The 26,688-nt window shown below is 42.0% G+C and overlaps 1 protein-coding gene across 1 annotated transcript in view; it reads left to right on the top strand.

Moving 5' to 3' along the window:
* Positions 1 to 25,126, top strand: part of LOC139262876 (rho GTPase-activating protein 7) — a 48,741-nt gene extending 23,615 nt beyond the window's left edge. The window contains exons 6-14 of the mRNA XM_070878106.1: positions 1,708 to 1,878; positions 3,171 to 3,330; positions 3,818 to 4,016; positions 7,682 to 7,895; positions 12,286 to 12,400; positions 13,623 to 13,838; positions 20,526 to 20,743; positions 23,480 to 23,653; positions 24,913 to 25,126. Of these exons, the coding sequence (XP_070734207.1) occupies positions 1,708 to 1,878; positions 3,171 to 3,330; positions 3,818 to 4,016; positions 7,682 to 7,895; positions 12,286 to 12,400; positions 13,623 to 13,838; positions 20,526 to 20,743; positions 23,480 to 23,653; positions 24,913 to 25,030 (1,585 nt within the window). The 3' untranslated portion in view covers positions 25,031 to 25,126. The remainder of the gene's footprint in view (positions 1 to 1,707; positions 1,879 to 3,170; positions 3,331 to 3,817; positions 4,017 to 7,681; positions 7,896 to 12,285; positions 12,401 to 13,622; positions 13,839 to 20,525; positions 20,744 to 23,479; positions 23,654 to 24,912) is intronic.
* The last annotated feature ends 1,562 nt before the right edge of the window (positions 25,127 to 26,688 follow it).

Below are 26,688 nucleotides of genomic sequence, written 5' to 3'. Positions count from 1 at the left end.
GCCCATGCAAATATCCTGGCTGCCGAGATACGGAAGATCTGTCGAGTTCCAGCTTGACAGATTGGAAAAGCTGGTTTTCAGCGCATGCGCATTGTGTACTGAAAACCAACTTTGAGATGCTTTCCTGGGTCCATAGACACTCAGTACGGACTCGGGAAGCCGGAATTTCTGTGCCATTAGAATTTCAAGGTGTCTTGGAAGGAGGGCTGTGGGTTCTGGCGTCATTGTAGCTGAGGGAATGCACAGTAGACCAAAGTTGGAAGAGCAGATGGTGCAAACAGAGATATAGGGCAGGAGGAGGAGGAGGAGAAGCAAGGTGAAATGAGGCCATGGAAGGATTTATAGACAAGAATTTGAAATTAATGTATTGAGGAATGGGAAGCTAATGGATGCTGACAAAGACCTGGGTGATAGGTGAGTGATACTTGATGTATGTGCTGGAGTTCTGGATAAGCTGGAGGTAGCTGAAGAGGATGTTGGAAAAGTTAAGTCTAGAGGTGACTAAGTTGTGTAGGTGGCGTAGAGGCAGAGACCGGCAATATTTGAGGTTCAAGTACCCTTGATGATGGATGTTGAAGATTGGTTTATGGTCAAAAAGTGCACTAAGATTGTACATAGTCAAGACAGCTTCAGTGGGCAGCTGGGAAACTCCGAGCACAAGAACATCTGGTGTGGGAAATCCACTTTGCAGAGATTGCAGTTAAAAACACTTCTGGGATAATGACAGTTACCCCTAACTATATAACCCATACCTTTCTAACCTGGGGATGGAAAGCATTACACACTCCACCAATTGCCATCTCTCTCCGGGAGCATAAAATCCAAACACAAGAGTATTGGTTTTGAATAATCTAGATTTTGTGTAATGGATGCCAGTTTCAAACTGGTGGTACATAAAAGCTAACTTGAGAAGATTTTTAGTTCATTAGAAAAATTACTGAGTTATAATTTATTGCTGATTCTGCAAGGGTATTTCAATTTTTTGTCGCAGTACGGCATAAAACAAGATCAGCATGTTTTCAGTGGTGAGATGTTATGAGAAAAACTGAGTCAGATTCTAAACCTGCAAAATCAAATAAATAAAGCTGTTTTTCTTGTAGTGACAAAGATGATTAGTAATTTTTCACAAAAATCTGAGTCTTGCTGAAAATGGCTGCGAATTTCAGCATGTACAAAGTGAGCCCTATATGCTTGGGCTTGTTGAGCTTGTTTTCTTGGGTGCACGGGCACTAGTAGACACATTTTAAAAGTTTCTAACATAAAAAAATATTTAATTTACTAAGACTGATGTACACCAATGAAACTAGTAAATGATTCAGTAAAGTTTTTGAAACCTTTTCAGTGGTTTATCAGGTTACATATAGGTGGAGGACTTATTAAAAACTTTTTTTTTGGTGATAAACCCATTTTCAGAGATATTAATAAAACTGCACCAGGTGCCACTCTTGAATACATTACTTTTTTAATGCGAGGCAATAAAAACAATTGCATTCTATTATGCTATCCGATTGGGTTGGTTTGTAATTATGTTGGTGCATTTTAGTGAAAACTTGAACTGTAACCTAACCAGTGCAATTTGCGCCCAAAGTGGAAACTTGCCCACTAAATCTTTTTTGACCGCTTGCCTTTATTGGGAGAAAAGTAAAATTTTTGCACCTAGCTGGTAGAAACTTGGGATTGCCAGACTGATGATGTGTTATGCTGCAGGCGGCAGAGGTTATGTTGGCCGAGTGAGCAGAACGTGAATCCTCAGAAGCTACATCTACAGATTGATAGCCAGTCTGCGGCCCAGCTCAACCTCTTGCAGAAGCTGGCTCTCCTGAAGCTCACTACCCTGATGGACAAATACTCGCCCTCCAGCAAGCAAGGCTGGAACTGGTAGGCATTAATGCAATATATATATATATTTAGAAACCGGATCATTGTGATGGATAACGTGTATATCAGTTAATCCTGGTTCAATAAATATTATAATTCACGAGTACAACTCGAGTGTCTTATTGATATCCTCTGCATCCCTAGATTAAATGAAAGCTGGTTAGTTGGTCCCTACCATTTATCACTTGTGCATATATCAGCCTCCCCTGAAATGAAATCAATCTCAAAGCATTTAAAGACAAAGTCAACATTACATTGGTTGAAGATTACGAGAAGGGATTTTGATGTAATTACTACAGAATAATGTTTCTTTAAAGATCAAAGCAGTACCCCATGATGTGGCACCTCACAGACTGTGTTTTTGTAGTATTTGAAAAAATATTTGTTATCTGTTACACACGGATTGTATCTACATTGCATCTATTTATAGATTATCTGCTGCCATATTTTGATCCACTCCAAATTATTTACAACTGCATTATATATCAGAACAGAATATTATGTCAGTGCCTTTTATGATATCAAAGCATGTTAAATGATCACAGTCTTCATAATTTCTATTTTGTGGTTAATACATTTTACCCTTTCTTCTTGTGGTGAAACACCTGACAACTCGCTAGCACTTCAATTTTTGGATATTCCTTATGAATGTTATGATGTGTGTCTTTGTTCAAGAAGGTGGCTCACCACCACCTTCTCGAGGGCAATAAATGCCTGGCCTTGCCATGAATGAATTTTTTAAAAAAGTTACTCCTAAATTCCTGAACTGTTTGGCAATATTTTTTCAGTCCAGAACTTGAGGGACTTATAACACAGAATAACCGCCTTTCAGTGCCATTCATTAAATTTCATGGCATGCCCTCTCAAAGAAGATTCATAAGTGATATTCCCACTTTAATACATAATTTTTAATACAATATAAGAACATAACATAAGAAATAGGACAGGAGTAGGCCAAGGCTGATCTGATCATGGACTCAGCTCCACTTTCCCGCCCGCTTTCCATAACCCTTTATTGTTTAAGAAACTGTCTTTCTGTCTTAAATTTATTCAATGTCCCAGCTTCCACAGCTTTCTGAGGCAGTGAATTCCACAGATTTACCACCCTCAGAAGAAATTTCTCCTCATCTGTTTTAAATGGGCAGCCCCTTATTCTAAGATCATGCCCTTTAGCTCTAGTCGCCCCCATCAGTGGAAACATCCTCTGATGTTTGGTGTTCTGTTCAATCTTAAAATTGGCACAAGGTGTTGTATTTAGAATCACATTAACTATTGCCTTCCTGATTCTGTAGGACAATTCCCAAGTTTATCAGGAAGATAAAGGCACCTGATTATAAGGACCGAGTGGTGTTTGGAGTTCCATTGCTGCTGAACGTGCAGCGTACAGGACATCCTCTCCCAAAGAGTATTCTGCAGGCCATGTATTTTCTCAGGGGCCAATGTCTAGATCAGGTTGGTGTAGTTCTTTTAAAATGTTTTTTGATGCATGTTTGTGCTCATCACAAGATAAGGATGTCCAGTTCCTTTTTGTCACCCGAGACATGAGAAAGGACAGTGGGGGTAATTTTGACTTGGTGCAATAGTGTAAAATGGTTAATGGCGAATCACCAGCCAGTTTTACATCGCTCCCGGATTTATTTCGATTGACATTACCCCCAGCGTGTTTACATACTGTTACCTTATTAATATGTTTTGTGATCAGGTTCTATAAAAATGTAAGAAATATAATTGACTCTGCCTCCTCTACTTCGGTTTAGTTCTAACTCCAGTGGGTTCACCTGAAGGTTCAAATGAAGCATCGTTTTTGAAATGTTTGGATCCAGGTTGACTTTGTGTCAGATACTGATGATAAAGCTGATGTTATGCAGGTCAAAAAGTGGGTTGTTTCCTCTGCTATTATGGTAGTTAATTGTATTTTTGAAATTATTCATCACATTAGGTTGGATTATTTAGAAAGTCTGGAGTAAAATCGAGGATCCAGGCACTAAGAGAAATGAATGAGAGCTGTCCAGATGGTGTCAGCTATGAATGCCAATCTGCATTTGATGTAGCAGATATGATGAAGCAATATTTCCGAGACCTACCTGAACCCTTGTTGACCACCAAGCTCTGCGAGTCATTCCTTCATATATATCAGTGTAAGTGCAACTCGCGCTATAGAGTCACCAACTCCTCGGTATCAGCTGTTTGCAGTCTGATTTTAGAAGCGATTTCTAATAGCCAGATGTTGCTTTTTACAATACAATACTAATGCAGTCCCGCCCATTAAAAATTTGCATGTTCCTGTTGGGTCAGATGTGACATTCGGGCTATTTCATGCTATACACGGTTTCTACTATCGATTAGATTTTGATTGTCAGACATCATTTCATCTACGCATAAGGCCAGTAAGGAGACATAAACATAGAAAATAGGTGCAGGAATAGGCCATTCAGCCCTTCGAGCCTGCACCACCATTCAATAAGATCATGGCTGATCATTCACCTCAGTACCGCTTTCCTGCTTTCTCTCCATATCCCTTGATCCCTTTAGCCGAAAGGGCCATATCTAACTCGTCTTGAAGATATCCAACGAACTGGCACCACAACACTCTGCGGTACAGAATTCCACAGGTTAACAACTCTGAGTGAAGAAGTTTCTCCTCATCTCGGTCCTAAATGGCTTACCTCTTATCCTTAGACTGTGTCCCCTGGTTCTGGACTTCCCCAACATCGGGAACATTCTTCCTGCATCTGACCTGTCCAGTCCTGTCAGTATTTTATATGTTTATGAGATCCCCTCTCATCCTTCTAAACTCCACAGGCCCAGCCGATCCAGTCTCTCCTCGTATGTCAGTCCTGCCATCCCGGGAATGAGTCTGGTGAATCTTCGCTGCAACCCGTTAATAGCAAGAATGTCCTTCCTCAGATTAGGAGACCAAAACAGAACACACTATTCCAAGTGAGGCCTCACCAAGGCCTTGTACAACTGCAGTAAGACCTCCCTACACCTATACTCAAATCCCCTAGCTATGAAGGCCAACATGCCATTTGCCGTCTTCACCGCCTGCTGTACCTGCATGTCAACTTTCAATGACTGATGTACCATGACACCCAGGTCTCGTTGCACCTCCCCTTTTCCTAATCTGACGCCATTCAGATAATCTGCCCTCGTTTTTTTGCTACCAAAGTAGATAACCTCACATTTATCCACATTATACTGCATCTGCCATGCATTTGCCCACTCACCTAACCTGTCCAAGTCACCCTGCAGCCTCTTCGATCCCCTTCGCAGCTCACACCGCCACCCAGCTTAGTGTCTTCTGCAAACTTGGAGATATTACACTCAATTCCTTCATCTAAATCATTGATGTAAATTGTAAAGAGCTGGGGTCCCAGCACTGAGCCCTGCGGCACCCCTCTAGTCACTGCTTGCCATTCTGAAAAGGACCCGTTTATGCCGACACTCTGCTTCCTGTCTGCCAACCAGTTCTCTATCCACGTCAATACATTACCCCCAATACCTTGTGCTTTAATTTTGCACACCAATCTCTTGTGTGGGACCTTTTGAAAGTCCAAATATACCACATCTACTGGTTCTCCCTTGTCCACTCTATTAGTTGCATCCTCAAAAAAATTGTAGAAGATTTGTCAAGCATGATTTCCCTTTCATAAATCCATGCTGACTTGGACCGATCCTGTCACTGTTTTCCAAATGCGCTGCTATTTCATCTTTAATAATTAATTCCAACATTTTCCCCACCACTGATGTCAGGCTAAACCGGTCTATAATTCCCTGTTTTCTCTCTTCCCTCCTTTCTTAAAAAGTGGTGTTACATTAGCTACCCTCCAGTCCGTAGGAACTGATCCAAAGTCGATAGACTGCTGGAAAATGATCACCAATGCATCCACTATTTCTATGGCCACTTCTTTAAGTACTCTGGGATGCAGCCTATCAGGCCCTGGGGATTTATCGGCCTTCAATCCCATCAATTTCCCAAACACAATTTCCTGACTAATAAGGATTTCCTTCAGTTCCTCATTCTCACTAGACCCTCTGTCCCCTAGTACATCGGGAAGGTTATTTGTGTCTTCCTTTGTGAAGACAGAACCAAAGTATTTGTTCAATTGGTCTGCCATTTCTTTGTTCCCCATTTATAAATTTACCTGATTCTGACTGCAAGGGACCTATGTTTATTTTCAATAATCTTTTTCTCTTCACTTATCTATAGAAGCTTTTGCAGTCAGTTTTTATGTTCCCAGCAAGCTTCCTCTCATACTCTATTTTCCCCCTCTTAATTAAACCCTTTGTCGTCCTCCTGCTGAATTCCAGATTTCTCCCAGTCCTCGAGGTTTGCTGCTTTTTCTGACCAATTTATATGCCTCTTCCTTGGATTTAACACTATCCTTAATTTCCCTTGTTAGCCATGGTTGAGCCACCTTCCCCGTTTTATTTTTACTCCAGAGCGGGATGTATAATTGTTGAAGTTCATCCATGTGATCTTTAAATGTTTGCCATTGCCTATCCGCTGTCAACCCTTTAAGTATCATTTGCCAGCCTATTCTAGCCAGTTCACGTCTCATACCATCGAAGTTACCTTTCCTTAAGTTCAGGACCCTAGTCTCTGAATTAATTGTGTCACTCTCCATCTTAATAAAGAATTCTACCATATTATGGTCACTCTTTCCCAAGGGGCCTCGCACAACAAGATTGCTAATTTGTTCTTTCTCATTACACATCAACCAGTCTAGGATGGCCAGCCCTCTAGTTGGTTCCTCGACATATTGGTCTCGAAAATCATGCCGAATACGCTCCCGGAAATCCACCTCCACCATATTGCTACCAGTTTGGTTAGCCCAATCTATGTGTAGATTAAAGTCGCCCATGATAACTGCTGTACCCTTGTTGCCTAATTTCTTCTTTGATGCTGTCCCCAACCTCACTACCTTTACCCTTCCCTTGAAATGGAATAATGCAATCTGTCTCAGCTGTTGGCTTCTTTACATAAAAGAACAGCCATCATTTTTTAACATGTCCTAAATGGTGGTTTTATGAGACAGCAAATGGAAAGATGCAGGTTTCTTCATTCTCATTTCTGCAGGACTGTTGGGTTCTCAAACAGTGAAACAGTGTTAAAGACTCAATTAACATAGGACCAGGAGTAAGGCATTCAGCCCCTTGAGCCTTGTTCTGCTACTCTATTAGATCATAGCTGATCTGTACCTCCACTCCATTTAGCTGCCTTTTCTCCATATCCCTTGACCTCATGCCATAAGGGAATATTTAACTGTGAGCCAGGCATTTTGGAGGGAGGTACAAAATTATTCATGTAGCCCATTTCACAACAAACTGCATTTATTTAATAAGCTAGTTGTGTGCATTTTCATCTAAAAGACGATAAAACAGATTAATATCCACATTGCAGTTGAATATTAGGTGGTTTAAGGAGGTTACTTTTAATTAAAGAATTGGATAATCATACAAGCTTATCAAAAAGAAAGGAGATTTTTTTTATACAGTTTGCAAGACATGGTATATTCCATCAGAGAAAGTGGTGGAAACAGAATCTATAAAAGGTAAGTGGATGAATGTGTGGGAGGAAAAGTTAGAGCTGCCGACGTAATCCCATTTCCCAGCATTGGTGTGATGGGGCTGAAAGACCTCATTTAGTGCTGTAAAATTCCATAAATCTAAGTATGGGTAACATTTTGGTCAATGTGTTTTATAAAGTTGGTGGATTGATCTACCTGCGTGCAAGAAATGGCTACTTACTGTTCTCATTAATCAAACCTACTCTGACTTGTTTCTCTGCCCTTTTCTACAGATCTACCAATAGACCAGCAACTTCCTGCAGTGCAGTCGGCCATTCTGCTCCTTCCAGATGAAAATCGTGAAGCTCTGCAGACTCTCCTCTTCTTTCTCTGTGATGTTGTGGCTTGTGTCAATGAGAACCAAATGACTCCTACAAACCTTGCGGTCTGCCTGGCTCCATCTCTCTTTCACCTCAACACCCTGAGAAGGGAAAGCACTACCTCAAGGTAGGTTCCAGACTTTGTATAAAAGGGAACTTTAACTCCTCACGGGTTAATTAAAGACAAGTGAAAAATGTGTAAATACGATAAATTCCTGCACCTGTACACATATGGAAGATGTGCAATGGAGACAGCAGGACAATGGGATAGAAGTGTATGTTGTCAAAGATATAGGTAAGAAATGGGAAGAGGTCCTACAAGCTGAATTTAGGGAGCTAGGAGTTAAATTAAAAAGTAGGACCTCAAAGGTAGTAATCTCTGAATTGCTACCAGTGCCACGTGCTAACCAGAGTAGAGGGAGCAGGATAGTTAGAATAAATACGTAGCTTGAGCAGTGGTGCAAGAGGGAGGGGTTCAAATTCCTGAGACATTGGAACCAGTTCTGGGGGAAGTGGGACCTGTACAAAAGGGACGATCTGCACTTGGGCAGGACTGGAATTGGTGTCCTGGGGGTAACATTTGCTAATGGAGTTTGGGAGTGTTTAAACTAATATGGCAGGGGGATGGGAACCTATGCAGCGAGACAGGGAGAATTAATATGGAGTCAAACAGATGGTAGAAAGGTAAAAAGCAATAGTGGAAGGCCGAGTAAGCGAAGGCAAGAAACAAAAAGGGTCACACTACATCATAATTCTAAAAGGACAAAGGGTGTTTTTAAAAAAAAAAAAACAAGCCTGAAGGCTTTGTGTCTTAATGCAAGGAGTATCCGTAATAAATTGGATGAATTAACTGTGCAAATAGATGTTAACAGATATGATGTGATTGGGATTACAGAGACATGGCTCAGGATGATCAGGGCTGGGAACTCAACATTCAGGAAGGATAGAATAAAAGGAAAAGGAGGTGGGGTAGCATTGCTGGTTAAAGAGGAGATTAATGCAATAGTTAGGAAGGACATTAGCTTGGATGATGTGGAATCTATATGGGTAGAGCTGCAGAACACCAAAGGGCAAAAAACGTTAGTGGGAGTTGTGTACAGACCTCCAAACAGTAGTAGTGATGTTGGGGAGGGCATCAAACAGGAAATTATGGGTGCATGCAATAAAGATGCAGCAGTTATAATGGGTGACTTTAATATGCACATAGATTGGGCTAACCAAACTGGAAGCAATACGGTGGAGGAGGATTTCCTGGAGTGCATAAGGGATGGTTTTCTAGACCAATATGTCGAGAAACCAACTAGGGGGGGGGCCATCTTAGACTGGGTGTTGTGTAATGAGAGAGGATTAATTAGCAATCTCGTTGTGCGAGGCCCCTTGGGGAAGAGTGGCCATAATATGGTGGAATTCTACATTAGGATGGAGAATGAAACAGTTAATTCAGAGACAATGATCCAGAACTTAAAGAAGGGCAACTTTGAAGGTATGAGGTATGAATTGGCTAGGATAGATTGGCGAATGATACTTAAGGGGTTGACAGTGGATGGGCAATGGCAGACATTTAGAGACCGCATGGATGAACTCCAACAATTGTACATCCCTGTCTGGTGTAAAAATAAGAAAGGGAAGGTGGCTCAACAGTGGCTATCAAGGGAAATCAGGGATAGTATTAAAGCCAAGGAAGTGGCATACAAATTGGCCAGAAATAGCAGCGAACCTGGGGACTGGGAGAAATTTAGAACTCAGCAGAGGAGGACAAGGGGTTTGATTAGGGCAGGAAAAATAGATTACAAGGAGGAGCTTGCAGGGAACATTAAAACGGACTGCAAAAGCTTCTATAGATATGTAAAGAGAAAAAGGTTAGTAAAGACAAACGTAGGTCCCCTGCAGTCAGAATCAGGGGAAGTCATAACGGGAACAAAGAAATGCCAGACCAATTGAACAAGTACTTTGGTTCTGTATTCACTAAGGAGGACACAAACAACCTTCTGGATATAAAAGGGGTCAGAGGGTCTAGTAGGAAGGAGGAACTAAGGGAAATCCTTATTAGTCGGGAAATTGATGGGATTGAAGGCCGCTAAATCCCCAGGGCCTGATGGTCTGCATCCCAGAGTACTTAAGGAGGTGGCCTTGGAAATAGCGGATGCATTGACAGTCATTTTCCAACATTCCATAGACTCTGGATCAGTTCCTATGGAGTGGAGGGTAGCCAATGTAACCTCACTTTTTTAAAAAAGGAGGGAGAGAGAAAAACTGGGAATTATAGACCGGTCAGCATCGGTAGTGGGTAAAATGATGGAATCAATTATTAAGGATGTCATAGCAGCGCATTTGGAAAGAGGTGAAATGATAGGTCCAAGTCAGCATGGATTTGTGAAAGGGAAATCATGCTTGACAAATCTTCTGGAATTTTTTGAGGATGTTTCCAGTAGAGTGGACAAGGGAGAACCAGTTGATGTGGTGTATTTGGACTTTCAGAAGGCTTTCGACAAGGTCCCACACAAGAGATTAATGTACAAAGTTAAAGCACATGGGATTGGGGGTAGTGTGCTGACGTGGATTGAGAACTGGTTGTCAGACAGGAAGCGAAGAGTAGCAGTAAATAGGTACTTTTCAGAATGGCAGGCAGTGACTAGTGGGGTACCGCAAGGTTCTGTGCTGGGGCCCCAGCTGTTTACATTGTATATTAATGATTTAGACGAGGGGATTAAAGGTAGTATCTCCAAATTTGCGGATGACACTAAGTTGAGTGGCAGTGTGAGCTGCGAGGAGGATGCTTTGAGGCTGCAGAGCGACTTGGATAGGTTAGGTGAGTGGGCAAATGCATGGCAGATGAAGTATAATGTGGATAAATGTGAGGTTATCCACTTTGGTGGTAAAAACAGAGAGACAGACTATTATCTGAATGGTGACAGATTAGGAAAAGGGGAGGGGCAACGAAACCTGGGTGTCATGGTACATCAGTCATTGAAGGTTGGCATGCAGGTACAGCAGGTGGTTAAGAAAGCAAATGGCATGTTGGCCTTCATAGTGAGGGGATTTGAGTACAGGGGCAGGGAGATGTTACTACAGTTGTACAGGGCCTTGGTGAAGCCACACCTTGAGTATTGTGTACAGTTTTGGTCTCCTAACTTGAGGAAGGACATTCTTGCTATTGAGGGAATGCAGCAAAGGTTCACCAGACTGATTCCTGGGATGGCGGGACTGACATATCAAGAAAGACTGAATCAACTGGGCTTGTATTCACTGGAGTTCAGAAGAATGAGCGGGGATCTCATAGAAACATTTAAAATTCTGACGGGTTTAGACAGGTTAGATGCAGGAAGAATGTTCCCAATGTTGGGGAAGTCCAGAACCAGGGGTTGCAGTCTAAGGATAAGGGGTAAGCCATTTAGGACCGAGATGAGGAGAAACTTCTTCACCCAGAGAGTGGTGAACCTGTGGAATTCTCTACCACAGAAAGTTGTTGAGGCCAATTTACTAAATATATTCAAAAAGGAGTTAGATGTAGTCCTTACTACTCGGGGGATCAAGGGGTATGGCGAGAAAGCAGGAATGCGGTACTGAAGTTGCATGTTCAGCCATGAACTCATTGAATGGCGATGCAGGCTCGAAGGGCCGAATGGCCTACTCCTGCACCTATTTTCTATGTTTTCTATGTCCAACTTAAACCCGACAGCATGTTGGCTCATAACTGCACTGCCAACTAAGTTAATGCTGTTGACCTTGTTAACAATTTGGTTCCCTATTTGGGCTTTTGATAAGCAAGAGGCCGAATGTTTTCCAAAAGAGAGAAAATAAAAACAAATTGGAAGGGATAATTGCCTGCTGGATGGTTGATGCATTCTTGCGCAACTCCTAATTACTGAGGTGTAGCATTGGCAGGGGCCTGGGACCTAGCCACCTTTTTAGGTTAGTATACTTTGTGAGGTACTGGAAAATCAGACTGGGTATGGATGGGCAGGCAGAACGGGGAGAATTGTAAAATGCAATACCATATCATCACTCTGTCTACATCACACCACATCACAGACCTCTTCTTTTTTTTATTTCAAAGACATTTATCTCCCAATTCAGTCACTGCATAAACTCAGGAGTGCTACATTATCCAATTGGCCCAGGATTACAGCAGCTAAATGGATTGTACAATGGACTGTCGTTCATGTGCTGATACAGCAGGCCTGGTTGAGTCCCAATCTGTAATGCATGTTGAATGCAGTCACCCATAAGAGGGAATGTTAGTTTATCTCCTGTGGAGAGGGGCAGCTTTGAACTTCTAATTACAGATAAAGCTGCTCTTTCATTTCTCAAGCTTGGCTTTAAAACTTCAAAGCCAAGTCATCCAGAAACCCTGGCTGCAGACTAGCTGCTTATCGTCTCCTGATAGCTATGCTGGAGTAGAGGAATGTTGCTAGATAATATCCATGGAATAAATGTTACATGCAGCTTGTGCTCAATGAACAACACTAGCTAACTAGATAGCGATTTTGAGTTAATTTTTCACTTCCTCTATCTAGAGTGAGCCAGAGGAAGTATAGTCTGGGGAAACCTGACCAGAGGGACCTGAGTGAAAACCTTGCTGCCACACAAGGATTGGCCCACATGATCGCAGAGTGTACAACTCTCTTCCTGGTAATAACCTTCTGCAAATTGTGACCCTTTTGCCAATCTGTTCTAATTTGTAAAGTTCATTCTCAATGTAATTGCTGTTTACCATTTGCTCAAATATGTTTATGAATCATATGTTTCATTCATAAAAGTTGTGATTTTTTTAAAATTTCAAAACTATGAAACTGATTCGCATAAGTCAAAATCTAGTTCAATACACAATAAAGGTTCAGTAAATTTTCAGCAAAATCTTGTTTTAATAACTCTTCAACTAGACTGGAGTTTAATATTTTGATATTTCAAATAAGTGTTGATATTTGATGTCTCCATGATAAGAGGAGACTAATTGATGTCCTGTTTCTGACTGCTCCATTTTTGATCGGGGCAGAGGAGCAGTGAGAGATCGGGACCCAGGAGCATCATGATCGGGGCCCAGGAGAGGCGAGGGCCCAGGGGCAGCAAGGGCCAGCCCACACTGCATTCTATGGAGCATGCGTGCGCACTAGGTCCGTGCAACAGAGCTTGGTCTCCAGTTGTCTTGGTTAACCCTTGCCACTGGATGAAGACCTAGCTCTCTCAAGCCTGTGCGGTGGCTGGTGTGTAACGGCCACAAAACGTTAAAGAATCCATGCACAGGCATCTTTCACCCTTCAGTGTGTAGTTCGGGACCTAGAATGTCAGGTCCCTCATTGAAACACCTGTGAACTCATCCCTTTTTGGTGTGGAAGCAGGTCATCCTCAATACGAGGGATTGCCTAATATTATACTAATACTGTACACCAAATCTGTTCCCCCAGGCCTGATAAAAGCTCCTATCTAATCACTGGAGCATAAACTCTGAGTAAATAGTGTTTCCCTCCTCCCCGCGCCCCCCCCCCCCCCTCTCCTCTTGTATGGGTGTGCAATGGTAGGCTTCATTAAGCCATGGTTGAATCTCTCATGGTCTGAGAATCATCGTATATGGAGGTGCTATTTTTTGGGGATCCATATGGCAGGAATTGAACTAGTTCTGGAATTTTCCAAATAGCTTTACTGTGCACTTTCAATGTTTGCCAAGGTGAATGTTTTGTCCAATTTGTTAAACTTACCTGTACTTGTTTAGAAATGGGTGCAGAGGAAAGCAAGAGTGATTTAATTAAATGTTGTTTTTCTTTCCTCCCATTGACCTTTTTCTGCCGTTGAGTTCGTTCCTACTTATTTACATTTTATGACGTAATTAAGGTAATGGTAATTATTTTTCTTCCAGGTTCCTGAGCAATGGGCAGAGCAGTGCCAGAGCTTGGCCATCAACCAGGATTTCCAGTCTGATTGCGATGATGGTCTAAACAACTCTGACTGGTATTTTAATGTCAAGGCTGTGTTACAGAGCTCCTTGCAAAGCCTGCTGAAGGAGGCGAAGGAGAAATTTAAAGGCTGGATCAGCTGCTCCAGTGTAGAACAAGCAGAAATCACATACAAAAAGGTAGCCAACAACAACAATTTGAGTCTATCTATATAGTACCTTTTTAATGTAAATGTCAAAGGAATAGAAAGTTTTGGAAGGTGGTTTATATGACTGGAGATTAGAGACAGGGAGGGACATGGCAATGAAGGGATTTAAACAAAGATCAGAATTTTAAATTTGAGATGTTGAGGAAACCGGAGCCAATGTAGGTCATCAAGCAATGTTTGCTTGATGGGATGAAATTATGGACAGCAGTTTTGAATGAGCTAAAGTTTACAGTGAGTGAAAGATAGAAGGCTGGCTAAGAGAACATTGGAATAGTTTTGAATCTGGAGGTGACACAGGCATCGATGAGGGTTTCAGCAGCAGAAGAGCTGAGGGTAGCGGTGGGAATGTTACAGAAGTGGACTTGGGTAGTCTTTGCGATGGAGTGGATATGGAATCGGAAGCTCAGCTCAAATAGGCTTAGCCAGACCTTAACGTCCTGAGACAGGGAGGGAGATGGAATTGGTGGCAATGGTAGAGTTTATGGAGGGAACTAAAGATGATGGCATCAGTCTTTCCAATGTTTAGCTAGGAGAAATTGAAGACTAGTTGGGAGTCGTCAACATCTACCCTATGAGCCTTGGTAATTAGCCTGTTTGTCATGAATGCATATTTAAATCTAAGGATTTCCATTAATTTATACTCCATTTGGATGTTGATTTTAACTGGAGTTTCAAACAGTGAATCAAATCCAATGATTCTTTTTTCCAAAATCTTGCTTTAGATCTGCTTACAACAATTGTGTGAAGAAAAATCAATGAAAGCGAAAACTGTAGGTTCTCAGGCATAAAATCACAAATTGAATTTTTAAAAATTCATAGATTCATTATTTAACTTTTTAAAAAGTCCTCCTTAAAAAGAAAGTTATTATATGTTATAAGTAGGAAAAGACATTGTAAGAGACGGTATGGTGAGATTTTATGTTGCAGATAGCAGTGTCTCACACAAAATATTTCCATTTGTGAGGTGACTGTAAGCCACTTGTGAAATAATTGTGGAGTTATCTGCTCAGCCGCACTTGTGGAGGCAATTGCTGTTGGTCATTTTCGCATTAATCTGTGGTGGGCTGTTTAATTCTCTTAAAACAGTGCTGCAAAATAATTGCCTTTATTATTCCCTCACCTGAACGGTGTTGCAATGGATTGATTGACTTCACAAGCACTATTTTAAAGCACCATTAGCACTGTTTTTGTTAAAACTGTTTTCAATAAAATGTGACTATTGCAATGTTGGCCTTTGCCAGCTGGCTTTTAACTTTGTGATTTGATATAAATCCAGTAGCCATAGGAATAAAGTTCAGAAATATGAGTACACAAACTGGGTAATTCTGATATTAACCTCCACTGTGAAATGTTTAAGTAGCATGAATTATTAAGACATTAAAGATACTGTGTGCCTTGGCCCTTTAGGTTGGGAAACATAATTTATGACAACTGTGCCTATTTCAGTTCTTTTAGTTTATGTAAAATTAAATGTTTAGTGAAATTTTATCCCACTTGAGGCAACCTTGAATAATCCAGGTCAGGAGTTGAAGTTAACTATTCTTATAGCGCCTTTCACGACCACCGGACATCTTAACGTGCTTTACAGCCAATGAAGTACTTTTGGACTGTAGTCACTGTTGTAATGAAGGACACGCAGCAGCCAATTTGCACACAAGCAAGTTCTCACAATCAGCAATGTGATAATATCCAGATAATCTGTTTTGGTTATGTTAATTGAGGCATAAATATTGGCCAGCACACCAAAGATCTGGTCCTGTGTAATGAGACAGGATTAATAAACAATCTCCTAGTAAAGAATCCCCTTGGAATGAGTGATCATAGCATGATTGAGTTTCAAATCTAGATGGAGGGTGAGAAAGTTGGATCTCTAACCAGCATACTAAGCTTAAATAAAAGAGACTATGAAGGTATGAGGGCAGAGTTGGCTAAAGTGTACTGGGAAAACAGATTGAAGTGTGGGACAGTTGATGAACAGTGGTGTACATTTAAAGAGATATTTCACAACTCAAGAAAAATATATTCCAGTAAGGAGGAAAGGGTGCAAGAGAAAAGAAAGCCATCCATGGCTAACTAAAGAAATAAAGGACGGTAGCCGATTTTAAAAACAAGGGCATACAAATGGCCAAAACTAGTGGGAGGACAGAAGATTGGGAAGCTTTTAAATGCCAGCAAAGAATGACTCACAAAATGATTAAGGGAAGATAAACTATAAAAGTAAACTAGCACAAAATATAAAAACAGATAGTAAGAGATTCTATAGGTATATAAAAAGAAAGAGTGGCTAAAGTAAATGTTGGTCCGTTAGAGGACGAGACCAGGGAATTAGTAATGGGGAACATGGAGATGGCAGAAACTCCAAGTATTTTGTATCAGTTTTTAACGGTAGAGGACACTAATAATATTCCAGCAGTGGATAGTCAAGGGGCTATGGGGGGGGTGGGGGAGGAACTTAACACTGTCACAATCACTAAGGAGGTGGTATTCTAAGATAATGGGACTAAAGGTAGATAAATCCTCTGGACCTGATGGCTTGCATCCTAGGGTCTTAAGAGAAGTAGCGGCAGGGATTGTGGATGCATTGGTTGTAATTTACCAAAATTTCCTGGATTCTGGGGAGGTCCCAGCAGATTGGAAAACTGCAAATGTAACGCCCCTATTCGAAAAAGGAGGCAGACAAAAAGCAGGAAACTATAGACCAGTTAGCCGAACATCTGTGGCTGGGAAAATGTTGAAGTCCATTATTAAAGAAGCAGTAACAGGATATTTGGAAAAGCAAAATTTGGTCAAGCAAAGTCAGCATGGATATATGAAGGGGAAGTCGTGTTTGACAACTTTGCTGGAATTCTTTGAGGATATAACGAATAGGGTGGATAAAGGGGAACCAGCGGATGTGGTTTATTTGGACTTCCAGAAGGCATTTGACAAGGTGCTACACAAAAGGTTACTGCACAAGATAAAATTTCAGTGAGTTGGGGGTAATATATTAGCACGATAGAAGATTGGCTGACAAAAGAGAGTTGGGATAAATGGTTAATTCTTTGGTTGGCAGTCAGTAATGAGTGGGGTGCCGTAGGGATCTGTGCTGGGACACCAACTATTTACAATCTATATTAACGACTTGGAAGAAGGGACTGAGTATAACGTAGCCAAGTTTGCTGACGATACAAAGATGGGAGGAAGGGCAATGTGTGAGGAGGACATAGACAGGCTAAGTGAGTAGGCAAGAATTTGGCAGATGGAGTCTAATGTTGGAAAGTGTGAGATCATGCACTTTGGCAGAAAAAAATCAAAGAGCAAGTTATTATTTAAATGGAGAAAGATGGCAAAGTGCTGCAGTACAGCGGGACCTGGGGGTATTTGTGCATGAAACACAGAAGGATAATATGCAGGTACAGCAAGTGATCAGGAAGGCCAATGGAATGTTGGCCTTTATTGCAAAGGGGATGGAGTATAAAAGCAGGGAAGTCTTGTTACAGCTGTACAGGGTATTGGTGAGGCCACACCTGGAATACTGCGTGCAGTTTTGGTTTCCATATTTACGATAGGATATCCTTATGTGGAGGCAGTTCAGAGAAGGTTCACTAGGTTGATTCTGGGGTTGACTTATGTTGGGCCTCTACTCATTGGAATTGAGAAGAATGAGAGGGGGCTTGACAAGGTGGATGCAGAGAGGATGTTTCCACTGATGGGGGAGACTAGAACTAGAGGGCATGATCTTAGAATAAGAGGCTGCCAATTTAAAACTGAGGAGAAATGTTTTCTTAAGATTGTGAATCTGTGGAATTTGCTGCCTCACAGAGCTGTGGAAGCTGAGACATTAAATAAATTAGGAAACTGTCTGTTTGTGTCTTAAAACGATAATGGGATAAGGGGTTATGGGGAGCAGGCAGGGAAGTGGAGCTAAGTCCATGATCAGATCAGCCATGATCTTATTGAATGGCGGAGCAGGCTCGAAGAGCCTTATGGCCTACTCCTGCTCCTATTATGTTCTTATAATGCCCCTGCTCTTCTTCAAAATAGTGCTATGGGATTATTTTTATAGTGACATTGATTACAAGATTCAACACCGCCTCCAGTGTGCCAGCGCAGCCTTCGGCCACCTGAGGAAAAGAGTGTTTGAAGACCAGGCCCTCAAATCCACCACCAAGCTCATGGTCTACAGGGCTGCAATAATACCCATCCTCCTGTATGGCCCAGAGACATGGACCATGTACAGCAGACACCTCAAGTCGCTGGAGAACTACCACCAACGATGTCTCCAAGATCCTACAATTCCCCTGGGAAGACAGACACACCAACGTTAGCGTCCTCGACCAGGCCAACATCGAAGCACTGACCACACTTGATCAGCTCCGCTGGGCAAGGCACATTGTTCGCATGCCAGACACGAGGTTCCCAAAGGAAGCGCTCTACTCGGAACTCCTTCACGGCAAGCGAGCCAAAGGTGGGCAGAGGAATCGTCGCAAGGACACCCTCAAAGCCTCCCTGATAAAGTGCTACATCCCCACTGATACCTGGGAGTCCCTGGCCAAAGACCATCCTAAGTGGAGGAAGTGCATCCAGGAAGGCGCTGAGCACCTCTAGTCTCATCGCTGAGAGCATGCAAAAATCAAGTGCAGGTAGCAGAAAGAGCGTGCGGCAAACCAGTCTCACCCACCCCTTCCCTCAACAGCTATCTGTCCCACCTGTGAATGGACTGTGGTTCTCGTATTGGTCTGTTGTGCCACCTAAGGACTCCTTTTTAGAGTGGAAGCAAGTCTTCTTCGATTCCGAGGGACTGCTTATGATGATGATGCTATGGGATCTTGTACATCCACCTGAGAGTTTAATGTTTCATCCAAAAGAGAGCACCTCCGACAGTGCAGCACTCCCTCAGCACTGTACTGGAGCGCCGGCTTAGATTTGTTGTGCTCAAGTTGGCTTAACCTAACCTCTGCTGCACTCCTACTGCATGCGTATACCGGGGCCTTCAAAGGAGCTGCAAACAACCTGCATGTCCCACCAGCAGGTCAGGGCCTTCAAAGGAGCAGATCACTAAAAGGTACAGCGTGTGCTGGTGTAGGAGGGTGACAGTGGTGAAGAGGGCAACTGGTTTGGACGTCACCATAACCCAGGTCAGTGATTGGAACGTGAGCAGGTACAGCAGGAGCAGCGAGAGATCGTGGAGCAGCACGGGCCAGCCCACACAGCGATATGTGTGCGCACTAGGTCCGTGCAGCAGAGCTGGTCGCCAGTCATCTTGATTAATTCTTGCCACTGGACCAAGATCTAGCTCTGTCAAGCCCATGTGGTGGCTGGTGTGAAATAGCCACCATGTTTTTTTTTAATCCACACACCGGCATCTTCCACCCTTCAACATGTAGCTCAGGACCTGGAATATTAGGTCCTTCATTGAAACAGCTGTGAACTCATCCCTTTTTGGCATGGAAGCAAGTCATTTTCGTTATGTTAAGTTTTTATGACACGAGGGACCTCCTATGATGATGCACAAGTATATCATTCACATCCCAAAACAAATAATACTTGTGGTTGTGTGGAGTAAATTGCCAATTTATGCTGAATTAACCAAAATGACTAAAAATGCCTTGGGCTTGTTTCACTTACGAGCTTTGAATGCCAACAGACTTATCCTATCAGTCTTAACTGGATTCAATCCCAGGTCATCGAAGTATCTGACTCTGGAGGGCTGAGCTCGATTCTGTCTTCAATAGATATTTATATATGTGCACTTCCAGTTATATAGAGATTAGGAGCAGGGAATCCGAGATACTCCTTTACCTAATCCAGGGATGCTGTGTCCCATGCTGCAACCTTCATCAAAAAAAGCTTGTTTTGTATTGTATTGCTCAAAGTAAGAGGATATTTTTTTTTAATAAAATTTTAAATGATTGATGACATTGTACACCAAAAAAGTGTGGTTTTTTTAAGGCCCATGTGACGTGCATCGTTTTGGGGTATTGTTTTTAAAAGTTTCAAAAATTGCACAATATTTATTTTGTAAATGTCCAAAAGTTGAATGTTTGAGATGAACTAACCCAGCACAGACTGGAGATCAGGAAAAGGAGTTTCCTAATCAGTCAAAAAATTACCTCTGAGCCATATACAGGTTGAATCTCTCTTATCCGGGACTCCCTTATCCGGCACCACCCCTCGTCCGGGCCCATTCCCGACCGCCGGGTGGCACATGCGCAGAACGCGACCCGTCAAAATGCTACTCGCCAATATAATCTTTCTCCTAGATAGGCTGCCTCCTACTCATCGCCCTGCTGGAACTCCTGCAGCCACAGTCCTCGGGCCGGCCGCTCCTCCCCACAGCTTTCCCTCTAGGGGATTGGGCCGACTCTTCGGGGCCTGCCGGCTCTTCTCAGCCCCCTGCAGACTGATTGACAGTCGGTCCAGCCAATCGGCGGTGCACACACACACACACACACACACACACACACACTTACCCCAGCAACAGCACTTAAAGGCGCAGTTCACCCAAACATGTGACCTCCGCTCATCCGGCAAAATCCCTCGTTTGGGACAGGTCAGGTCCCGAGGGTGCCGGATAAGGGAGGTTCAATCTGTATCAGCATTACAGATTTAGTGATGACGTTTGACGGTGATGGATTTCAAGTTGGAATGACTCGCTTTCATTTATCTATATTTTCAGGTTGATGATGACCATCCCTTGCGGCTGTGGAAAGTGTCTACTGAGGTGGAAAAGCCACCAGAGGAGATCTTGGTGCATTTGCTTAGGGAGCATCACCGTTGGGAAAAAGACCTCCTTCAGTCAAAGGTCATTGAGACGCTGGATGATGAGACTGAGATATATCATTACACCACCAGTAGTACATTCCCGCACCCAGCCAGAGATTACACTGTTTTGAGGTAAGCAACGAGAGTTTAATCTCAAATTCAAACTTGCGCCGACCCTATTTTAAAAGTATGCATTTTAGTAGTTTCCTCAGAATTCTCTGCTCAGACTTCAGATCTGAAAACCTGATTTAGTAAAATTGTTCACCGCACAAGCAACAGTTTTGTCTGTCTGTTACCTTCCCTTGACTTTTCTTTTGATCCGCTCCGATGTGTACTGGCTGATGGTTCAGCCACCGGCAACTGCAATAAGGAGGGAGATTCCACTAAATTTGAATAATTCATTATTGACAGCAGCACAACAACAAATATCTGCAGTATTTGCCACGCCATTACAATGGAGCAAGCCTACAATCTTCCCACAGGGCACTGCATCCTGCAACAACCCTTGGTCAGGAGGTGATAGTTAAATCTCATTGGAACATCTGTATATAACAGAGTTACAAGTTGGAGAAGGCGTAGAAAAGATTTATAAGATTGGTCCCAGGGATGAGGGATTCAGTTATGTGGATACACTGGAGAAGCTGGGGTTTCTCCTTAGAGCAGAGAAGGTTGAGGAGAGATTTGATAGAGGTGTTCAAAATCATGAGGGGACTAGACAGAGTAGATAGAGAGAAACTGTTACCATTGTCGGAAGGGTTGAGAACCAGAGGACACAGATTGAAGGTGACTAGCAGAAGAACCAAAGGTGACCCGAGGAATTTTGTTTTCGCAGCGAGTGGTTAGGATCTGAAATACACTGCCCGAAAAGGTGGTGGAGGCAGATTCACTCATGGCTTTCAAAAGGGAATTGGATAAGTTGCTGAAGGAAAAAGATTTGCGGGGCGATAGGGAAAGTGGGACTAGCTGAAATGCTCCTGCAGAGAGCAGGTATGGACTAGACGGGCTGAGTGGCCTCCTTCTATGCCATAAACCATTCTATGATTCTGAAAGTCATGGCATCATCTGGATTCCACAGCTGGAACAAGAACACAAGACGAGAAATGGGAGCAGGAGTAGGCCATTTGACCCCTCGAGCCTGCTCCGCCATTTCATACTCTCATGGCTGATCCAATCATGGACTCTGGTCCACTTCCCTGCCCGTTCCCCATAACTCTGTCAGTTAAGAAACTGTCTATCTCTCTGTCTTAAAGACCCAGCCTCCACAGCTCTCTGGGGCAATGAATTGCACAGATATACAACCCTCAGAAGAAATTTCTTCTCATCTCCGTTTTAAATGGGCGGCCCCTTATTCTAAGACACTGCCCCCTAGTTGTAGTTTCCCCAATGAGTGAAAATATACTCTCTGCATCCATCTTGTCCAGCCCCCTCATTATCTTATGTTTCAATAAGATCACCTCTCATTCTTAACTCCAATGAGTATAGACCCAACCTGTCTTCATAAGTCAACCCCCTTATCTCCGGAATCAACCTTGTGAACCTTCTCTGAACAGCCTCCAAGGCAAGTATATCCTTTCTGAAATAAGGAGACCAAAATTGCACGCAGTACTCTCTGTGTGGCCTCACCAATACCCTGTACAGTTGTAGCAGGACTTCTCTGCTTTTATACTCTATACCCTTTGCAATAAAGGCCAACATTCCATTTGCCTTCCTGATTACTTGCTGTACCTGCATAGTAACTGTTTGTGTTTCATGCATAAGGATCCCCAGGTCCCTCTGTACTGAAGCACTTAGCAATTTTTCTCCATTTAAATTATAATTTGATTTTCGATTTTTTTTTTTCTCTGCTTAAGTGGATAACCTCACATTTTCCCACATTATACTCCATCTGCCAATTTTTTGCCCACTCACTTAGCCTGTCTATATCCCTTTGCAGATTTTTTGTGTCCTCATAATTTGCTTTCCCATCCATCTTTGTGTCATCAGCAAACTTGGTTACATTACACTCGGTCCCTTCATCCAAGGCATTAATATAGATTGTAAATAGTTGAGGCCCCAGCACTGATCCCTGTGGCACCCCACTAGTTACAAGTGGTATGTAAAACTCTGCCATACATTTTGGATCGATATACAATATTGAGGTGATGCAGTTCTAGGGGAAAATGGCTCCAGATTTTGCATAGTACTTGTGACATACTTCAAATATTGTTCCCCCTTTTTAAAAAGCACAGTACTTTTTAAAATGGGAACTCCGTGAAGTCAGCAAACAAGAACAGCACATTTATTTAAAGTATTGCGAGCAATAGTAGTCTGCAGCCCAGGCTATTCAATTCGATAAATAGTAAAGAAATCCAAGCAAATGGATTGGAAAAGAGAAAAGCACTTTTCAATTCATTGCTCTCAAAAGTGCCACCACATGTGTTCCAAAGCAAGAAAGCTACTAAGAACAATGTACAAAGCTTCTCTGATGTGTTATGAATAAAACATAAAGACACTATATGTGGGAATTCCTAAAGGATTCCAGAGTGCCCACTCATTAGCCTTCACCACCTCTTCCTGACTCAATTCAATCATTTTTTTTAGTTTCCAATCACTCAAAACCCTTTTATTCTTGGTATCATTATCTGAGCAAAGTAAAGGTCTGACACGATCATTGAACTGATGTGCAACAGCATATGCCTTTTTCATGAGATTAAAAACATGTATAAATAAAATTGAGTATTTAAATGTGCTGGTGTCCTGATCTTTTGAATTAGAGGATCAAATATATAAATGTACAACAATGGGGATATATTAATGTGTGTATAAAGCTCCTGAGTTCTGTGCCAGTTCCAAATGGTATTTTAACTCTGTGCTTTTATTTTCTTCCAGGATTTGGCAGACAGACTCTCCAACAGGAATGTGTGTGTTAGCTGCCACCTTTGTGGATGCCAAAGAAGTTCCTTTACAAGGAGTCCAAGCAAATGTGATTACGTCCCAGTATCTCATCGAACCAGCTGGACCATCAAAATCCAAGCTCTCTCACATCTGTCGAATAGACACAAGGTAAATGAAAAGATCTGGAGGTACTGGGAAAGGGTTCAAAGAGAGGAAACCCAAGTGCCAATAAGCTATTAAGAGATTCTAAGGGAACTCTTTTCCTTTAATGTGTAATGATTTTATGATTACAGTGTTTACATTCTATGAATTTTAACATGTATACAAATGCTCATGGAGAGACCGATGTAATAATGCTTTGTACACCTGTTTCAAATTAACAGGGACTCTGTGGTGCATAGTACCCATCGCTCAGTGATTTTTGTACATAGCAAATAGCTAGCAACACAAACCTCAATGTGGAGCACTATTTCACTGAGATATTATGATCTGTACATCCATAGCAACTTAATCTGGCATTGATATAATTGGGGGGAGGTTTAGAGGAGATAGGGTGAAGAAATTCCCCCTCATGAGGGAGGTGGGGGTCTGGAACTCACTGCCTGAAAGGGTGGTAGAGGCAGAAATCCCCGCCACATTTTTAAAAAAAAAACATGGATGTGCACTTAAAGTGCTGCAACCTACAGGGATATGGACCAAGAGCTGGAAAGTGGGATTTATATATATATTTGGGGGGGGGGGGGGGGGGGTGATTAGGCTGGATAGCGCTTGGTCGGCCGGTGTGGACACAATGGGCCGAAATGGCCTCCTTTCATGCTGTAAATTTCTATGGTGCCCTACTTCTTAGATTTGCTATCACCAATCGGGCAACCAGAATTTTAATTTCTTTTAATTGGATATGACCAAAGCATGGCACACCTATTGTCAAGTTAAATTGTCCCTAGATGTGAAATAATGGGAGTCACCAAATTATCCCTGTGCTGACCTCTCCCTGACCCCCACTGTATTTTAAAGGGGCCATGTCATTGCCTTAGAAATGTTGCTGGTGACCTTAATTGCTACAGTGCTAAGATGTACTGCCATGTGTATTGGCTAGACAAAGTTGTGGCAGATTTGGTCTGTTGCTGCTTAAAGTTGACACAACATATTTTGTACTTTTAACTATGTTTAATAAAAAAAGGAAGCATTTGTAAAGCAGATATGGCAAATCTCTCCCTTCCAAATGAAAAATGGGCTAACATGCCAACAATAGTTTGCAACTCCTTCACTATAAGGCTCGTTAGTATCTTACCTTGAAAGCTTGCAATGTTGTACTACATTAAAGGTGTTATATAAATGCAAGTTGTTGTTGTAGAATAACTCTAGAATTTACTGAGTCAGAATACATAGCTTCACACACTCAATTCTGATGCTCTGATTTCTTGCAGCGGACGAACTCCAGAATGGTATAACAAAGTATTTGGCTATCGCTGTGCTGCTGAACTTCTCAAGATTAGAGACTCCTTCACAGCATCTGACACTGAATTACGAGAAACAAAAATTTGAAATGGTCATGCAGTTTAATTGTACAAATGAGTGTTTTTAAGTGCCGTTTATCAGCAACTGGGAGAAAGACCTGCAACTGCAATGGTAATGACTGGCAGGGTGGGGGGGTGAGGGGGAAAGAGAAAGACTGCTTATGACTTGGTGGGAGGAGAAAGATGCTTGAAATTCAGTTTTAAGCACTAACCAACATCTGCTATTGGTTGTCGTATGTTGATCAATAATATTGCTGTCCAAATTATCTTAAGATGTCGAAATATATTGCGGAAATGCCAGATTCAAAGGGGGGAATTTTAACTGCCGCGCGGGAAGCCATGGGAGGCCGGCTAAAAGTAACAACTCAGCCTAATGTCCCGCCGGCAAGCTTCACCCACTGCTAACTGGCATAGTGGGCAGCTGGGTGAAGACAGTCTGCCACCATGCAAGTAAGGGGGTTTGGCGTGGTCTCATCAGCGGGAAAGGGAAGTGCACATAACAGCAGAGACTCAGACTTTTTTTTTTATAGGACTCAGAGGAACACTGTTGTCCTCCATGCCATGCAAAGATGTTTATAACTTACCATTTTAGGTCTCTGCCTTCTCTATAGGTTTTACTGAGAAGGATGGGTTGGTTTAGAATTTTTTTAACCTCTGCACTGTAGGTCAAAAAATACAAAGAACAAAGGTATTTACTTGCAAAATATGCTTTTCCTCAATTTATAATCGAAGGCCTTTGATACAAAAGGTCAACTGTACCCTGTAACATCTTAACCTAATTATGTAAAATCATGACCCCCCCCCCACCATGAATTTGGCAAATGCATATTAGTGTTGCAGATTTATACCGACTGCTAGTGCAATTCAGTAATGAGTCATACCACCTGTGGGCTTGTTGCAGAGCCAATGATACAAATCCTTCTTTCGTTGTGAATCAGGAGGATGGCAGTGGGTCAGCTAATCTAACTGCATTAACTTCATTCTTTTCCCCTTTTATCTTGACTAAATTTTATGAGCGATGATGGAGTCAGAGGACCTAGTTTTTTTTTAAATTCAAAAGCAATTATTATCTCATGGAACATGCAGACCTCTGATATGGGCACAGAACGAAGTTTAACCTTAGTCTCTAATAGTAATAGGGAAACAGTTTTTTTCAGCGAGATAGTTACCATATATATGTGTCACCAATGTCTTGGAAAACTGCATCTGCAATAATGTCTAAAATGAGTAATAGATCACATTGTTTCCTCAAGTTAAATTTAAAATTTAATTCTAAAACAGTATTATATGACAGGAAATGAACTGGAGAATGATGGAAATTGACACCAGTAAAGAGAAATAAAGTTAGTAAGTTTATCAAGATAAGCAAGCTTTTGAGTAAATTTGAGGGAAGGAACAGATTTCAATCATGAAGAGGAAGTTAATGGGTCAAATTAAAATAATGAGAATTACATTGGAATGGACTGATCGTTTCACAGGATATTTGACTTTCTTTACTGAAATGAGCAGTTTCCAAAATGTTTGTTTAAACTTCTAAATTGTATGACTTTTGTTAGTCTGGTCACTTATTTAGATCTTGCTTGTGCTCTCGTACTCTACTGTATAGGAAATGTGTTTAATTGCTTTACTTTTGTATCAGCTGGAGTGACCACAATGAACACTTGGTGTGTAAGAGCGAGGAATACA

The sequence above is a fragment of the Pristiophorus japonicus genome, chromosome 4 (genome assembly GCF_044704955.1).
Source record: "Pristiophorus japonicus isolate sPriJap1 chromosome 4, sPriJap1.hap1, whole genome shotgun sequence".
Lineage (NCBI taxonomy): Eukaryota > Metazoa > Chordata > Chondrichthyes > Pristiophoridae > Pristiophorus > Pristiophorus japonicus.
Note: the sequence above shows the minus strand (reverse complement) of the source record. Positions and strands in the feature narration are given on the sequence as shown.